The 19,977-nt window shown below is 35.4% G+C and overlaps 1 protein-coding gene across 2 annotated transcripts in view; it reads right to left on the reverse strand.

Moving 5' to 3' along the window:
- The window catches only part of LOC118195886 (uncharacterized), a 59,957-nt gene that overhangs the window by 9,914 nt on the left and 30,066 nt on the right, over window positions 1–19,977 (reverse strand). The window contains exons 4-6 of one of the 2 annotated variants that reach the window (XM_085809947.1): window positions 19,781–19,922; window positions 19,425–19,572; window positions 6,279–6,405 (exon numbers count right to left, since the gene is read on the reverse strand). In XM_085809947.1, coding sequence (XP_085666073.1) covers window positions 6,279–6,405; window positions 19,425–19,572; window positions 19,781–19,922 — 417 coding nt within the window. Of the gene's footprint in view, window positions 1–6,274; window positions 6,406–19,424; window positions 19,573–19,780; window positions 19,923–19,977 lie in introns of both variants that reach the window. The other variant, XM_035367226.2, reaches the window with a different exon arrangement.

A 19,977-nucleotide genomic window follows, 5' to 3' on the forward strand; every position in this document is an offset into this window, starting at 1 on the left:
GTAGTGCTTAAATGTATAACATGTTTTTCCTTTTTTATGTTATTTTATTGTTTGGTTTAAAATGTATTTTATTGAGATTATGTATTTTTTTTGTTTGCCTATATTATAGACTTTAGTACTCCTTTGACTTTTTAAGTGAAAAATATATTGATGTGTACATGGACAAAGTAAAGAGAGTGCGCAATGCAAGTTTGTGCAATTCTGAGATTTTCTTTTTAAGTGAAAATAGGTCGACATGTACATGGATAAAGTCAAAGGAGTGCGCAATGCCATTTTTGTGCAATTCGGGTTTTAAGTGAAAATAAGTCGGTGTATACATAGATACCGACTTGTGCAATTGTTTGTCTTGTTATTTTTGGCTTTGCGAAGCGGCGATTTTTGCGCCAAAAATCGCCGCTACACAAGCCAAAATAACAAGTCAAAGCATTGCACAAAATCGGTATCCATGTACCGCCAAAAATCGCCAAGAGGTACCCTAAGCTATACTTTTACCCGTATTTCCAAGCACTTTATTATTGAAATTGTTAATTAATGATTGCTGTTTGAATAGAACGTCTAGCAATATCCGTACATTTTTCGCATTTTATAATATCGAATGAATAATCTTTACCAGACAGAAAATCGTGAATCTCATTTTGCCTTCAACTGATTAAAAAATTTTAATTATTTTTCTTGATAACCCTCTGTATCCAAAGTTTCGCAAAGTGTGCAGTAAAAGGTTGCTATCTAAACTGTTTAAATTCCTTATGGATCTAGTTGTGTATGAGCGGCAACTAATTCTTTTAATATTTAATAATTTAGCATATTCGGACATTCCTCTAAGCTACTCATCTTCAAGCGTTAAGCATAATAAGCCTAGCGTTACGACATAGATCAAAGTTGTAAATAATTAGTCTTAACAATAAACGTAAACAAATTGAAAAGTTAGAACAACTTCCAGTTCAGTTTCGAATCTTGAAAGCACTATTGTATAATTTAATCACCAGAAAATGTGAAGGTTAGTGAATTAAAACGAAATAAAATTAAACACGAAACCTTTATCGTGCGCAATCCAAGCTAGGAATAAGGAAACTCAAGTAAATGGCACCATACGCGAAGAATTATTTATTCCGGGTTTTGTTCACCCTTATTTCTGCTTTTCGGCAATTCTTTTGTACATCACTTACCGTATTTGACGGCATATAAGACGCACTTTTTTTCCTAAATTTGGTCTCAAAAACGTTACCTGCGTCTTATACGTGAAGGACACAGTCTTATACGTGAAGGCAATTGCATTCAATAATTGTTTATTTGGCTTTTACGAAACGTGAGAACTAAAAGAAACCACGCTATTGAAACTTTTTTCCTTGTGTGTGGCCGTCTAAATAAGGGTGTGTCTTTATATGCCGTCAAATACGGTATTTTTATGAGTTGTAATTAGAAGCGAAATGTATGCAGTTACATGCCATACTAGTTCGTAGATTGCATTTTGCTTCAGAATCGCAGGGATTAATTAATGGAATTAAATAATTGAAGAGGATTTAAAATAAATAAGTGTCATTTTCTAAAAACTGATTTCAGCAGTAAATTCTTTGTCACCTTCTTTAACAACAACCTCAAATCTTAATTCTGTAGTATTCACTTCGTCTCCTCTGTAACATTTAGAATTTAATTAATTAGTAAATGGCAACATTTATAGTATTTAGTAACTTGTGAATGACAATGGTTTAGATGTACGTGAAAACATAATTATGTTAATTTTGCGATGAGTACCATGCTTAAAATTCCATGTATCGTGTATTCCGGCATATAACGCACATTTTTTAAACAAAGCAAACAAAAACCAAAAATCTGAAATGTTTCAGATTTTAAATTATGTCCAAAGGGGCGTTTTAGTAACATTTTGTTAAATTTATTTATTAAATATCACATATTCGCCCTTAAACGATAAAATCCAGTTCAACGGCAATATCGCAAAATAGTTTTAAAATGAGCATATCTTTAGAATTCCCAATACAGAGACTCGCGTTGGAGATAAAAATGTTTTTTCGGTACAACGTTGCCATTGCTCGCTTTGAAATCATTGAGTTTATTAATCAAAAATTCGTTAAAGTTTTACAAAGTAAATCGATAATAAAACAAATTCCAAATTTCAAATTTGGTCTTCCACATGCCCATATTCGTAGGAGGATTACGTCATTCAAAATACGATGGCTCTATGTACCGTTGTTTTATCACAATGCGACAAATATACATACATTTATGCAGATTTTTCAATATTTAATTTCTTCAAATATAATGCAAGACTCTAACATTTGGTGGCAACAGTTTGAAAAGTGAAACGGACATTTATAGTAACCAACGCAAAATCGCAAAACGAAAACAATAGTCCTTCAAGGACAAACCCTCTTTGGACTAATAAATTTGAAATTTACAGGTACTCGGTATACACCGGATATCGAAATGATAGATTTAGAAATAACAAAACATGCATAAAAAGTCAGATTTCTACATGTAAACTGCGAAAAAAAGGGGGACAGTTCTATATCTCCCTTTCTACTGGGGCTATTGACAAAATTCAAATTGCATTTTTCATGTCTCGAAAGCACGCCTCAGGATATATTATAGCACTATTTAGAATATATTATAGAGTACTATTCTAACATAAATATTTTGACACAAAATAGGAGTTTTTCTGAAATAACATACCAATTTTTTTACATATTACGATTCTACGACTCATTATGCCAGATTGCCAAGTTTTGTAAAAATCGTACGAGTAGTTTTTAAAAAATTAGCTCTCAAAATTTTAGTTCCTCAATGTTAATTAAATTTGGCATATATTTATTAATCTCTTTTTTTATTAAACATTTTTGATTTTTCCTTTAACATTTCGAAATTTAGGTTCAATCCAAATAAAATTCAGCCATTTTTTGTGTTTTATTTTTAAAATTTCTATTTTAAAATAATTTTTACAAATTTTTCGAAAAAAATTTGATTTATAACCTATAAAATTTTTACCATCATCTTAAAGTAGGTGTAGTTCTAAGCATACCTGCAAAAAATTGGACTTTTTTATTCAAAATTCTCTAAAATATACACGAATTTACATATTTTCGTGTATTGAAATTTGGCATATTTTTTTCGAGCGATAATAACGCCAAATGTGGTTTATGGATTTTTGTTACAGTGAATTGCCACAGCTATTTTTAACCTTAAATTTTCAAATAAATTTTTACGGAGAATTAATTATATGGAGATTTTTCCCTCAGTGATGCGTAATAAATATTTATTAATACTATATGAAAAGATTTTTTTTAAATATAGATATTATTAAAATTTTAAACTTCTTTCTTCCTTTTTTTTAATATTTCTAAGAGTAAATTTTTGCCTTCGCTGTGTTATCGTCTGCTACTTTACTTTGACTGCATTTAAATTGAATTGTCTAAGCAAACAGGACGTTGACAGTTTTGGTAATGTCCCAGGTTTAAAAATTATATATATAAGTATAAATCTTTACATTAATCCTCTTCGAAAGAACGTTTTAAGTAGCTAATTTTCTCTCGTCTTATAGATTGTATAAAAAACATGATCTTTAATATAATTTAGATTGTTTGTAGCCGATATAATAATCGGGTTACTCAGTGGTACAGAATAAACACTGCTGGACTGTTTTATTTCTTTGCCATTTAGAAAAAAACTCTTTTAATTAAAATATTTATCCTTTGGACTTTGCTTTAAACTTTATTTATAGTTAAAATGCATAGAAAATGAAAAGCTGTCTTCAACTGAAATGAATTGATATTTTAAAAAAATTGACAAGAATGCAAAATGTATGGAAATGTAACAAAATTTTCTTGTGGTAAGCACTGAAAATAAATGTAGAAGGAAAGAAGAAAATTAGTGAGAAAAGTAAGCAAAAATTTGAAGGGGAATTTGGTTGTTAGAAATACCAAGGTGTTTCGAAAAGTTGGATGCTTTTGAATATACTTTCAGCATACTTCAAGGAATTTGGGTGTTCAAAGAGAAAACACTTGGACGCGTACACCAGCAAATACCATCAACAGAGCTTGTGCTAACCGAAAAGACAAAAACGATATCATTGCAGATTAAAGTGAAGAGCGACTGGTTTTCGACTATATGTTTGTATAAATTTAAATTACGTTAATAGAACATCATATCATCATAAACGGAGAATCCCATGATTTCTTATACGAATTGTTTGAATATTCAGGAATTTATCCAGTTATGTATGTGAATGTCACCTAAAGACGTTTTCCCTCTTGATGAAACTAGTGTGTAACGTGTATACGAGCAAGTTTCCCTTAAAACGTCCTCCACGAAGGCATCCCTCCCTTATGGCAGATAGCCCTCGAGTGCTTTGCCGTAATCTAATAAAAACCAAACCAAACCAAAACTTGATGAAACTAGTCTTTCCTTTCATCTCATGCCTTCAAAATGCTTAGCGTCTAAACACTGATAAAGGCTCTGGTTAAATACTGATTAAATGGATTGAATTGGATTATTAAGTTACTATCTGCTTAAAAGGAGGTATGCCTTCGTGAAGAACTTTCTAAAGAGCAACCAGCTGGCATACACGTTAAAATGAGAAAAACCACGAAAACGCCCATGCAACCAGCTCGTTCGCCGGGATTCGAAACCAGGAGCGAACTACCAGTGTTCAGCGACTTTATCGTTGAGCCGTTTGTGGACCTTTATGAAATGGAAGGCAAGAACGTTATTTAAAATGAATGCCAGAAATACCAAGATGTTTCGAAAAATTGGATTTTTTTTAATATACTTGCAGAATGCCTGAAGAAAAAGAGCAAGTCATTAAGAAGAAAAAAATAAATTTTTGCATAAAATTTAGTATTTTTTTTTAAATTTGAAACTTTTTTAATCTTACGATATTTGATTTTTGCGATTTCAAAAATAAATTATTTGACTAAAATAGGAATAACATTTTAAGAATCTAAATGTAGGATGATAAAATTGTGTAAAGCAATGGGCACAATGTTTAAAGCTATTTAAAACAATATATGTAAGTCATCCTAAGTTAAAATGTCGGTTATACATCTTTCTCATTTATATATCTTTTCTGAACGGAACATTGAAAGGCGTGTTAACTGTGCTTTACTGTATTTTCTCTTTTAATATATTCAGTTTTCAGATGCACTGTAGTCTGGTACACAAAGTATTCTTCCGAAAGAATCGCATTTCAAATAAAGAAAATCAAATTCTGGAAAATTTATAATTGTAAATATATTTAAAATGCTCAATTCGAATGAATAAATAAAAAAAATTAAAACAATTATCTGAAGAGACAATGCGACACAAACAATCAAGTCTAAAATTTTAAAAATTACCTAAAATAATAACTATGACAAAAATAAATTATAAAGAAAACTATTTGAAAAAAATAAATGATGCACCTCTTATTTAAACTACGCCGTTCGACTGGGTAACTAGAAATTTTTAAAACTGTTTTTCGAAAGAAGCCATGCAACTTAAACAATTAAAATGAAATTCGAAAATGAAAAATTACTTAAAATAATAACAATTATAATTAAAAATATAATATGAAGAACATTATTTGAAAAAAAGGAACGATTGTGACTTTTTTCCCCGCTCATGGGAAAGGAAAATAGGTTGCCATATATTAAGAAGTTCGCCAAGTGAACTATTCTTGGCACAAACTTAAAAAAAAAAAAAAAAAAAAAAAAAAAAAGCGCCTACATAAATTTGTGAATTTCTCCGTAAGTTTCGCACCAAATTTTACAAATCGGATGTGTGAGTTTGGTATAGGAAAAGCCAGTACAAATGCATACAGGTAACCTTTTATGTGATATCAGTATATTTTAAATAAATTAATAACAACAGCGTAACATAAAGACTTTTTTGTGTTATTCATTTCGAATTAACATGTCTTCCAAATTTAGGCAATTTATAATGCGCGAAAAAAGAACAGGCACAGTGTATTTCTTTGCTACATTATTGTTTCTATGCAATATTAAATATCAGCCTTTATGAGCTTGATGCTTGCTTTATGGTTATTATTCGCAGTTATACCTGTAGTAAAATGTATTTGTCCTAGAAAATTTGTTTATTATATTTAATTTTGCGGTGGTTTAATAAATCAGCCAGCAAATATAATTCAAGATATTGTTCTTCATTGGGAAGTTTCCTTTATTCACCGTGTTTTAAAAGTAATCAGTGCATTAAGATATTATTTAAAAGTACATAATTATTTATTTAAAACGAATATTGTTGTTGTTGAAACTTTAGAATTACTTACCTACTCTGCGTTTTAGTCTGCAGCTTTTCATAGAGTTTTTGTCGATTTCTTTCTGCTTCCTGCTCAGCTTTTGCTTGAATTTCCTGTCGATCTTTTTTACTAAGTTTACTCAGTTTCTCCTCATTTTTTCGCTGCAAAATAATGTTGAAAATATTTTATTTACATGTTCGCACATGAATATAATGTAAAAAGAGTTCGACTAATGGGCAGATTCATATGTGCAGTTTAAGGGGTTGCTGAAGGTTCTTCTAGATTCATGACCATTGTATGGCCGGTGAAAAGTTAGCATATGTTGCTTTTATAATGTTGATATTGGGTTTATTTCAAAGTCACAACTTATATTCTTCTGTAGTGATATTGTTCAGGTGTCCACATTTATCTGATGCTTTTGTGGAATGTAAGTTTATAAGATATTTAAGGTATTTCTCTCGCCTTCTTAGCATGCCTTCGTGGTGTAGTAGTCAGCACACTCGACGCGAATTCAAGAGGTCCGTGGTTCGAGTCCCGGCGAGGGCATTGCTCCTTTCTCACATCTCCTGTTTCGAAATAACCTAATGTCTCCACAGTGGCGCCCGAACTAAAAGGTGGTGAATGATGATTCTTCAACACCCGGATTTGGCGACTGGGTCTCCTAAAACCCCAGTCGTCCTTTATAAGGGAGAGTATATTAGGTATTTCTCCCGCCTTCTTTGCATGCCTTTGTGATGTAGTTGTCAGCACACTCGACGCAAATTCGACATGTCCGTGGTTCGAGTCCCGGCGAGGGCATTAATCATTTTTCACATCTCCTGCTTCGAAATAACATAATGTCTCTACAAATTTAATCTTCGAGAAGGAAAAATATCAAAATCTTTGCCATGAGCGTCTAAAGGCGTCATGCTAATCTTTCATTTGATGCATTCAGGGCCTTATCTAATCGTTTTCCATTCACCGATGCCCCCCTAAAACACTTTTGCGAAACGGTTCGCATTCTCGAATGCAGTGCGATAATAATCATTTTGCTTTAATTTTTGTCGACTTTCAGCTTACTCTTGGCTTTGTGTTAACACATTTATTTATTTTTAAATGCCTTTTTCGCTTAACCTCGTACAACCCAAAAGCCAACGGCGTCAATGAAAGATGGCACAGATAGCTTAAACAGTCCATTATATGTCATACATACGTACACTGGACTATTGCATTACCTTCAGTTCTTTTAGGAATTCAAACCACTTTTAAAAAGGAACTTAACTGCTCTTCAGCTGAACTGGTGTGTGGTCAAACTTTGTCTTCCAGGACAATTCTTTATGCTTCCCTACTCCAACAATCTGAAGAATGACTTCCTATAAAAATATTGAATGACCAATATTAAATGACCTTCGGCCAACTGCTGCTACAAATCACCCCCAAAAACAAATATTTGTGTACAAAGACTTAATTAACTATTTCTCATGTTTTTCTACATGTAAATGCAGTAAAATTCTCTTTGCATGCACACTACACTGGCCCTTGCAAAGTGCTTCAACGTAGTGATGGAACTTTTACCGTCTCTAAAAAAGGACATGATATCACTGTGTTTATCGACAAGGTAAAACATTCTTATTTGGTAATAGACTATGTATCTGAACCTCATATTTTAACGGATGTTGATAAGGCTTCATCACAGCAACTAGGCTGTTTAGTAAACGAACAGTCGCCTGAAAAAATTGCTCTTGCGAAAGCAAATTACCAAACTCGTTCAGGACGCTGTATTCACTTTCCAAAACGATTTGTACAATACTAATAATTTTTCCTATTTTCCAAATTATTAACGCAATTTTTTCTAGGAAGGGAGATGGTGTGGGAGTCTTACCTCCCTCCCAACATTTCTTTAACGCTGATGTCATGCCTCGATTTCTCCCCCCTAGCGCATGCGCGATAAGAATTCTCTTCGTGACTGCAAGACAAAAGACAGAAAAAGAGAGAAAGTTTTTCCTTCCTTTTCGAAAGTTTTCTCCCTTCATCGCAGAGATTGATGTCATTCTAATTTTATGTATGTATTTTGATTTTATTAAAAAGTTTATTCTTTATAAACTGGTGTTTAGTAGTTACAGAGATGCCAAAGGCTCCTAGTGATATTCTAAGGTATATTTAAATTTTATAACAGTTATTTTAATTTTAATGTTTCTTTCCTATCAATTCCCCCCCCAAAGTCCTGCTATGCTGCCTCAACGTGGCGGGGGGTGTCACTGGGCGGAACGGTCGAAGTACGTCGGGAGCATAGCTCCTGGTAGGGCCACCCTAGGCGTGAAGGCTGTTCCAACATGCCCAGCTAAAGCATAGCGGGTGAAGAACCCTCAGGGGATTGCCGTCTTGGTGATCGGGTATCACCCTCCCGGGGCCCCAGTGACCTTCCCTCCTCTCTTTCCTCTCCTCTTGTCTAGCTCTCTCTCCTATTTTTCTCCCTTGTGGTTTCCTCTACTGGAGGTTGGGGCTCACTGTGAGATGCAGCTACTACTCTTGGTTTCTGTCTCACCATGGTGAGAATACCGCCTATGCGTTTGCCGTGCATGGTGACCCGTAGGGTGGGAAAGGAGGATCCTGGCAGTTGAGGGGCGAGGTACTGTCCCCAACACACTGCTTTGGCCTCTGCTTCTACTTAAAACGGGAGGCACTTAGCTGTCCCCGCTAGTGTCAATCGGCTGGCCACTAGTCCTATTGGTCAGTGGCTAGGGAATAAGCTCTCGGAAGTCTTCGCTTTTGGGAAAGCCGACTGTGGGGGCTTCAGTTTGCGTATAGGCCCGGCTAGCCCTAACACAGGGATCTGTGTTCCCTTGTTGGGCTCCATGGTGGGTGGGGCGGTCGGGCCCGAAACCTTCTCTCTTTTCAATATGAATACTTTAACTTCTTCTCCTAACCATATGGATACGAAAAATTCTGGAGCTTCTAAAAGAATTTGTACTTCGACCTTAATTAGCACAAAAAATATCCAAAGTTCTTAGTTATCACTGGTGAGCTAGAAAATCTATCACCATTCTTTATCCATAAGCATATTGCGGCCTCAGTAGGCGAGCCAAAACACATAAGAAAGCTCCGTTCAGGATCTCTGCTCATCGAGACTACATCTGATGCACAATCTTCCTCTCTCCAAAAAATGACCAAAATGGGGGAACATTCTATTACTGTATCCCCACATAAGTCTTTGAACACGTCAAGAGGTGTCATTTCGGAAATAGACTTGATATCAGTCTCTGAGGATGAACTTTCAAAAGAACTCGCCGAGCAAAATGTATGTGGCGTCCGCCGAATAAAAGTCCGTAGAGACGGGCAACTCGTCAACACAAAACATCTTATTCTGTCTTTCTCCTCTCCAGAGCTACCGAAAGCCATTAAGGCAGGTTACCTAAATTGCCCCATCAGACCTTACGTGCCGAACCCACTGCGCTGCTTCAAGTGTCAACGGTTTGGCCATGCGAAGGCCGCATGCCGGGGAAACCTGGCATGTGCTCGCTGTTCTGCAGGAGGTCACGAAAGTCAGGATTGTGTAGCTGATCCAAAATGTGCAAACTGTCATGGCAATCATCCAGCATACTCACGAAACTGCCCTAAGTGGAAAGAAGAGAAAGAAATACAGCATATTAAGACTACAAGAAAAATCTCCTATCCTGAAGCTAAGAAACTTTTTAGCACGGGTCAGTCAAAAGCAAATGTCTCCTATGCACAAGCCACTAAATCATATCGGTCAATAAGTACACAAACATCGCATAGCACACAGAAGAAGATACCTGAACCAAAAACAAATGACAAAGAAAAAGTCTTTCTTCTACCTCCTCCCAAACAGACAATAGAAAGTCGAGAAATAAAAACACAAGAAACAGAGAGTTCAAAAAAAAATCAAAAGCTCAGAAAAGAGAAGCTCAAGCCGAAGCTCTATTGAAGGGACCTTTTCAGACTTTATCGAATCTGAGATGGAAACAGATGGAGGCGGAGATCTCTCGAAAAATGTTCTACCTCACAAAACAAAGAAACAGCATCGAAGCAAAAAACATTCCTAATGGCTACTCTCATTTCGTGGAACTGTCGGGGCTTCTATCAGGGTATTGATGGCATTAAGCAACTTATTAATAAATATCGACCTATTTGTATAGCGATACAAGACACATCCTCAAACCTGGTAATTTTGCAAAGCTACGTAGGTACTCGATGACAAGAAAGGATAAGACATTCAGTGAACGCGCAAGTGGTGGTGTCTGTCTACTCACCTCAATTAATTGCCCTTCGAGTGCTCTCCCTTTGGATACTCCTCTCCAAGCAGTTGCAGTACAGTTGAGCATTCGAACACTGACTACTGTCTGCAGTATTTACATCCCACCTAATGAGAACATTAACTTAAGAGATTTAGAGGATCTAATTGCCCAATTACCAGCTCCGTTTATTCTAGTCGGTGATTTCAATGGACACAATCCCTTGTGGGGTAGTAAAGACACCAACCCACGAGGAAAGCAAATAGAACAGCTACTCCACGACCACTGTCTCTGTATCCTTAACAACACAGAAAGCACTTATTTTCATCAGCCAACAAGGACCTTCCATTCCATTGACCTTGCTATTGTTTCTCCACAGCTTTTGATCGCTATATAATAGCGATCATTTTCCTATTATCATAAGCATTACAGGAAATAGGAGTGTGTTTATACCTAGAACACCACGCTTTTTGTTGGACAAAGCCGACTGGGACTCTTTCTTACATTATGCTCTTTTTACTGAAGAAATAATAAAGAATGTGCACATTGATCAGGCTGTGAAGATCATTGATCAGGCTGTGAAGATAAAATTATTCAAGCAGCTGATATATGTATACCAAAAACGTTGGGTAAACAGCCAAAATACCCAAAAATCCTGAATGCCAGGACGCCATCAGAAAACAAAGAAAAGCTTGGAGCATTTTTCGACGATATCCTTCAGAATCAAATCTTGTAATATTCAAAAGGGCTAAAGCAAAAGCTCGGCAGGTGCGAAGGAAAAGTCAGAATTCTTGGATCTCGTATGTGTCTTCGATTAGCTCTTCAACTTCGAGTAAGAAGGTGTGGGGGAGAGTCCGGAAAGCGTCCGGTATCTACAAAGAGCACACACTTTCCATTTTAAAGACGAGTGGTGAAACAGTTACTAGTAGGGAAGAAATTGCCAACGCTATTGGACAGAGTTTCTCAGCCGTCTCACACAGTAGTAACTACACTCTTGAATTTATTTCCGCAAAAAAATGCATTGAAAAACAACTAATTAATTTCAACTCTCCCAATACTGAACCATATAATCAGGATTTTACTGTGCTTGAACTGAAAAGAGCTCTGCTGCAGACAAAAAATTCATGGCCTAGTCCAGATGATATTGCCTATCCTATGCTGAAACATCTTCCTTCCAAGTCATTGGCAACCATCCTCTTTCTCTTTAATAGAGTATGGAAGGAACAAGTCTTTCCAAATGACTGGAAAATAGCTTTTGTCATCCCCATTGTTAAACCAGGAAAAGATCCTACTAATCCGTCGAATTACCGTCCCATCGCCCTTACTAGCTGCCTCTGCAAACTCTTTGAAAAGATGGTCAACACTCGTCTGGTTTATTATTTAGAGACAAATAACTGTATCTCCCCCTATCAGAACGGTTTTAGAAAAGGAAGAGCAACTATCAATAATATCCTACTCTTAGAAACAGGTATCCGTAGAGCGTTCGTTAGAAGAAATCATTATGTTTCCATTTTCTTTGATATAGAGAAAGCCTATGATACCATCTGGAGATACGGTATCCTTCGTGACCTATATAACAATGGTTTACGAGGAAACATGCCGATATTCATCAAACATTTCCTACAGGATCGGAAGTTTCATGTGAAGATAGGCGATACACTTTCTGACATGTTTCATCAAGAAGAGGGCGTTCCGCAAGGAAGTGTATTAAGTGTTACATTATTTAGTATAAAAATTATTTCTGTTTTAAAACAACTGCCTCTAGCAGTCCAGGGTATGCTCTATGTCGATGACCTGCAAGTCAGTTGCCAGGGAGAAGACCTGAAAGACATCGAATGTAAATTGCAGACATCTCTCAATAGAATTGTTAAATGGTCACAGGAAAATGGTTTTAGATTCTCTACCCAAAAGACTGTGTGTGTACATTTCTGTCGAAAGAAAATTCTTCATCCTGACCCCGAACTTTATCTGCAAGATGTGCTGATTCCTGTAGAAAAGGAAATAAAATTCCTAGGAATGATATTTGACCATAAGCTTACGTTCCTCCCCCATATTACATATCTAAAAAAGAAATGTTTAAAAACTATGAATATTCTGAAAGTACTGTCAAATACTTCTTGGGGTGCTGATCGAAGCTCAATGCTTCTTATATAGAGAGCTCTCATTCGTTCGAAACTAGATTATGGATCAATCATTTATGGGTCGGCAAGGCCTTCAGTATTAGCCAAACTTGATCCGATACATCACCATGCACTTCGGATATGCACTGGTGCCTTTAGAACTTCTCCAGTGGAAAGCTTATATGTGGAAAGTAACGAGACCTCCCTGCGGTTAAGACGTGAAAATCTTTGTCTTAAGCATTATTTCAAAGTCTTATCACAAACCGAAAATTCTACACGGTCAATATTGCTTAATGACCAATACTCCCGTTTATATCAGGCACGACCATCATGTGTCCCATCTTTCGGCTTGCGGATGAGTGCTCTGGTGGAGGAGTATAATTTATCTAATATAGATATACAGATGGAGGATTTTTTTGGAATTCCTCCCTGGGAGGATAGGAGAATCCATTCTCTGGATACTTTTCGACACTGGAATAAATCACAAACTAATGAAATCATCTACAAGCAGATTTTTTTTCAACATAGAAACAAATATAGGAAATATATCCCTCTATATAGAGACGGATCAAAATCCCAGGATCATGTTGGCGCTGCTTTCGTCACAGAAAAAACAATAGTAGGGGTTCGATTACATACAGTTTGTTCTGTGCTTACTTCTGAGCTTACTGCAATCCATCTGGCTTTGACTTACCTTTCAAAACAAAAGTACACAAAATTTATTATCTACACAGATTCCATGAGTGCCTTAATGTCATTGAAAAATCACGATCAATGTACTCATCCAGTTGCAATCAGAATCCTAAAGTTGAATCATTTTTTAAAAATTCGGGGATACCAGATTCTATATTCGTGGATCCCTGGACACGTTGCCATTAAGGGGAATGAATTGGCAGATATTGCAGCTAAAACTGCAACCACAATGTACAATCTTCAGATTCCACTAGCAGACATCAAAGGGTTTGTCAAAAGCAAAATCCTCAGCAAATGGCAGAAGCAATGGGATGACAGAGTATGTAACAAGCTGAGAAATGTAAAACCCACCATTGAATACTGGCCATGTATGGTTAATAGAAAGGAAGATGTCCTCTTGACTCAACTGAGAATTGGCCATTGTCGCCTGACCCATGAGTATCTTCTGAAGGGAGAAGAAAATCCCAGCTGCCCAAACTGCAACACAGATCTGACAGTTCATCATATCTTGGTGGAATGCCAGAGTTTTAATTATTTTCGCCAAAAACATTTAAATAGTTCAGAACTGGACTTAAAAAATTTAATTGGAAAAGCACATCATCGTAATTTGTTTCTGTTTTTAAAAGATATTGGCTTTTATAATAGATTTTAACCTTTTTTTTTTTTTTAAAGATATGAGCTCTTATCATAGACTGTATTCTGTCTCTTACCTAAGCTGGAAGTTTTTACAAATGACTAATTGCATTGTTACCATTTGTCTGGCGCAGATAACCTAGACAGGTTTTGTGCCAAATTACAGTAATCCAATCCAATCCTATCAATTCTTGCTTCCACTTAAAGCTTTCTATCAGAACGAGTTTTTAGAATCGCCTTGGATGCAAATGAGTTAGAAGAAGTATTTAAGGAAGGTTCAAATAACTTCAGTACAGAGAGCTAGTAATCCTGAATAGCGCATGCCCCTCTTGAAGACTTAGCCTTCGGGCTAAGTCTCTCTTGAAGCTGTTACGCTCGGTCGTATTATAACGTGCCTTTTGATATTCGCCCACTATTCTAAATTAAGGGCCAACAACGTTAGATACTTGTGTTTAGCTTCGGCTGAGTGTCCTTTAGTTAGTTATAGTTTAGTTTCTTATTTCTTATTCTGAGTTAAAGCCCGAGTGGAAGCTTTGTTGTAAGCCCAAGAAAAGGGCCAACTGTTATTCTTATTAGAGTGAAATAAAAGGTAGTTTAGCCCTTCTTGAGTCTGCATCTTTAGTTATTTGAACTCAGCGATTAGTCGCTAAACAGTTCACTAGGTTCCTCGACGTTCATCTTAGACAAAAAGAGTGAGGAACCCTACAATATCGTGTTTTGTCACCTATAGTCTAGATCAGCGGTTCTGAATATGTGGCTTTTGTCAGGGGTACAAAAGAACACGATTAATAACTACGAAAAATAACAAAGTGTTACACTAAATGCTGATGAGAAACCAAGTATTCAGAAAATTAAAATTTGGCATTAAATAAAAAGGGAAAGCAAGCACGAGGGTTTTCAATATAAATGTTACTGAAAGAAATTTATGAAAATAAAACATGTAAGAATTAACTCCCAAAGCTGTCATATTACTGGATTACGTATGTATCAAATGTAGCCACTGCTTTCCTCGCTGTGTCACTGCATATCAGATAAAACCATATTTTCTGGATTAAGCAAATCATCAAGTCAGTTATGTAGCTCTGTTCCTTGACGACAGTGATGTTCAAACCAGTATGAGTGCGGAATTACATTTTAAATTTAGATTGCATTCTTTTAAAGTTGTTAAATGCTTATATAAAAAGGGATAAGGGGTTACAAAGTGGAAATTCCCTACGGAATTAAAATTATTATGGATAATAGTTACTGATTTCTATATGGTATTTGCATCAAGCACTTTTCTGAAGACCACCCGTTTCGACTAAGTTTGAAATTTTAGAATAATGAAAGGCATTAAGGACTTGCATAACTATTCGAGATATTTTTTAAATAAATAAATTTAATTTAAGATTACAGAACAGTTTCATGCCTGTTTTCAAACTATCCGAGAAAATTGATTCCATGATCAAAAAGTGAGAGTTTTGAGAATAATGTTTTGAAAGAAAAGAAATAATAAGACGGAAATATTTGGGAATTTTTAAAACTCTCTATCGGAAAATGAACTCTAACTTACAAAATGTCAAAGAGAATATAATAACCAGCTTAAAAAGACTCCAGTGGTCATTCAAACATGATTTTCTTAAACACAATGAAATGCGCAACTGCATTTCAGATCCTTTCAAAGAAGACTTTTAAGCAGCCTGAAAATTACTATTTTCTGAGAAACGTATTGTTTATACCTTTTAAAATATTATTCCTTGCCGTTTGTTAAATTTGTGATATTACAGTGAAAGAGTGCATAGCGATTCGTTCATAGAATTCTCGAATAATGTATCAGCTTACTGTGACTTATTTGTCACATGCCAGTTAAGCTATGAATCTAAGGAAGTACCGGATTTAGAATAAGGCTTTATACTGAATATGCCATTCACGATCTGATCCCCAAGATCAAGAACAGCAACCAAGCCAGTTTTTGCACCTTTGTTATTTCAGTTGATATCAGCTGCATATTTGGTTCATTATGGGGGCCTAACATATTCGCAATGCTATAATTAGTATTAACACGGCTACTTTCTGAAGACGCTGTGTATCATCGCATGCTATTTCAGCGACTGAAACATGCATATTATTCAATCATGAAGTGTCACGTCTCCAGGACAAATACATTGGCTTAAATTTATTGAACATGTTGGTTATTTGCGAAACAGGGCTAGTCTCTACGCCAGTGCAGTAGCATATGCAGATAACTTAGTCATTACCACAGACGATACTGATTTGCAAGGCCTAGAAAGAAATGCTAAACGAGCCGAAACCTATTCACCAAGTGAGAGAGCAGAATTTGCCTTGTTCAGTTCAGCTCTTCAATCCTGTTCAGTTCTTCAATCAGGATAGTAGGGCAGTTTAAATGCCTGTAAATATTTAAATACCATAATAGTTTAAATACTTACAAGTGCTGTAGGGCTTTTCTTAATTACATTTGATAACACAAAGAGATTCTTAAATTCTGTAGTATTCCGGCTGTCACTGAAAGTGTCATTATATGAAATCAAGTATCTTACGGAATTAAGTACTATGAACAGTGGTCAACTTCATTACCTTGTCACCTCGATCATTTTATGCATAACTAATCATCCTGACACTTCTGAAATTTGGCCCAGAACGCTCCATTTAAAGAGTTAATGAGAGAGAGGTGGGAGACCAGTCCACGATATCCAGGTGGTGGTCCACCACATTTTAATTCAGGCCAAACAGCAGAGACCATAGGTTTTTCATAGTAGGAGGTACAAAAAATCAACTGTGTCATCACTAGAACTCCACGCACGAAACTTGCAGTGGTAGGCGGACGTGTTAACCACTCACGTCGAGAAAGCATGCGAGAGGGAATATGCTAACTCTTTTTATTCTTCCTCACTAAAAGGGAGATCCATGGACAGGCACGAGATCCACTCAACTAAATCCAGGCGGTACTAAATTATGGTCCACTAAAATGCGGACGCTACCGTAGGAACTCTTAGGTTTTTCGCATCCAAAAAACATTATAAACCAGTTATGTTTTGGTAGCCCAGTACCCTGTTAATGCTTCTCTCAATGCACTCTGCTTTTCGTATATTGTACTTTGTATTTTTATATTCTCATATTGTATTTCGTACTCTATTAGCATTTCAAATTATGAGTTTAATTACTATGCTTATTTACATAACCAATTCCTAGTATTGTGTCAAATTATCTTTCTGTGCAAAAGTACCATGAGCCCACAAATGAAATGTAACCTTATGTAACTATTGTCCTATTATGCAAAATGCAGCCTTTTAATAGTATTCAACAAAGACCCAAAGCTTGGCACTGATATGCCCATAGGGTGCAGTTCTCTAGTTAGTATATGCGGGCTATACCATTTTTGTCAATGACGATGTCGTGGTGTCTCATACACTTGTTACTGTAACTGTATGTTTTGTAGAGATGCGAACCATGGTTATCCCATTTGCTGGTTGGATGTGCTAATCATTTACACCAAGAGAGCACGTATCAGGGACAACGGTAAATTTTAACATTCTGATGCTTACACTTGCTCCAAATAAATGTATATCGCACATCGTTTTCCGGTGTTTTCTCGAACTATGAGCCAAATGTTTATGCATTTGCTATTTCCCTATTAATATTACTAGAAAGGGATACAAGTTGGTGGATAAGATTTAGATTCACCTGTCGCAGACTTGAATCGAATTAAAGGAAGTATATACAATTGGAAATAACTACCGTCTCCTGGAACGTGTTTTGCAAGTTGAACGATTTTCGCTGTTAGCTTGTTGTTTTCGTGTAGTTTGGTACTTCTTGTATGGTTTTAAGCTATTACCGAGATTATCAGAGTTAAAAAAATGCTGTCTTGTACTCCGAGTGTCTATTGTATTGGGTGTCTCATCCAAAGTACTTCTCATAGTTACTATTAGATTAATATTCATAATTCTATGCAGTGTTCTTCAATGAACTGGGCTGAAAGCTCAAAAATGTAGGAGGTAGATATATCTATTAATTGCTTTAAACATAGTAATAAGATCATATTTGTAGATATCGTATTTTGAATCTACATCGTCAATATCAATGTTCATTATACGCCTAGAATTCAAAATGTTTATATCACATGCAAAATTATCAGAACCTGAATTAGTATCTTAGTTGTAGATAAGTTGGGCAATTGTCTGAACATATTGTCACCTGTACGATGTATTTTTTATTTGTACAGTCGCTTTATATAACTCTGCAGTGCATGTATTACATCTGTTTATCAATATATAACAATGAATTTTGGGTTTCTTACAAACATCCTTTTTTAGATTCAATACTATCTGTATCTTTTCAAATATTGCATTTCATGTTAGTAAACTATAGGTACTGCTGTCGGCACCTGCATCTGCATTATAACTGTAGATAAGTTGATAAGTTTTGTTTCTCAATATTGTCGACCTTTATTGCATTCAGATAATTGGGTTGACAATCCTATTTTCTTTCCTGAGTAGTAGTTTCACTATATACGTTTCAGCATGGAAGCATTCTGTATTCCTTTGTATTACCACTAGTACTTGTTTTGTTGTTACTGATATTAGCATTATTATTATTATTTTCCTCTATGTACTGTGTAATTTGCATATCCATCTTACGTTACTTAATTTAGCATTTGTTCGTTTTACACTTTTGCAGTGCACAAATTGTCACTTACTCTAGTACATATAGTAGACTAATATAATTTTTGTACACATATTACAATATTTCTGTACATCTATTGTCCATAATACATTTTCACGCTTGTTTCTTGCCTTAGCATTTTACTAAATGCTGTACAATGTCGAAATAATCACATTGTAACCCATTAATCTATAAACAAATGCGTGACTGAGCTGCTATATGGCTTTTGACCAGGGTTTAGCTGTTGTGTACGTAAGCTGTACGCTGAGATGTTAGTAAGCTGCCTAACTGATACAGTAAAAAAAAGTAAAACTGGGATGGAACTCACCTAAATGACGCTAGCATACTTTGCCGAAATAAATTAATCTAGTGCAATCGATTTATACCACTGCCAGTTGTAAAGCCATGTTTACCAAGAAAAAAATAACTCTAGAAATAGTTATCAATTATCATAAAATAAAAAGCAACAATTGAGAACAAGTATTTTTATCACTAAACTAATTGAATTATCAAGTTAAAGACGTTTCCACGAAAAGATACACACTTAATAAGTTAATAGGTAAATATCATTAACAGATTCTTCAACGCAGTTTCAGATTTGCTGAAAAATTTCAATTTCAATATATTAATATCATTGAATGGAGATTTTGAATAGAACAGGAGTAATACTGAAACAATCATGCAAGTTTTGATTGCTTATCACAAATACCGCTATATAATTCAACACGTTTCTGTTTTCGACAGAAGTAGATAAAAGAATATCTGGGTATTTAAGCCTAGGTTTATTCCTAGATAAAAGAATAGCACTCAGTGTTATTTTCCTCTGAGAAAAGAATTTGTTACCTTTCTTCGATCTTCCGCGTTTAATAGCTTCTGTTGAATTTCCTCGTAAGTAAGCTCTTCTTTCTTTTCTTTGTATTTCTTCTGCAACTTTAAAGGCGGAAGCCTATATAGTGTTGGAGGAAGAGAATTCGTTGACACAAGCTCGAATCTGAAAGAAATAAGTTCAATTACAAGCAGAAAATAAAACAATAAGCGTCTATAAAAAGTTATATGCTTCCTTTGATAAAAGTTTTATTTGTTTATAAATTGGTTAGTGTAAGAAATTCAGAAATAGGATTCGTAACATTTTTCTCTATAAAACCGAAACCAATTACTAATGCATCGGAATTTTTATCTTCCAATTTTTTTTTATTTACCTTATACCCCCACCTGCTTTAGATGGGGGTCTACAAATAAGCCCTTCTTCTCTCAGCATTTCCAAAATGGCATTCTGCTCTAATCTGTCTCGGTCCTTAGAACTTAACTTCCTTGGGCAAGCTTTTCCTTCAACTATTAGCTCTAAGAAAATAACGAAACCCAAAAAATAGTATTTAAGAGAAAGATATTTTTGATA

Source organism: Stegodyphus dumicola, chromosome X2 (genome assembly GCF_044657685.1).
Source record: "Stegodyphus dumicola isolate Sdum_Otavi_A_Nest chromosome X2, ASM4465768v1".
NCBI lineage: Eukaryota > Metazoa > Arthropoda > Arachnida > Araneae > Eresidae > Stegodyphus > Stegodyphus dumicola.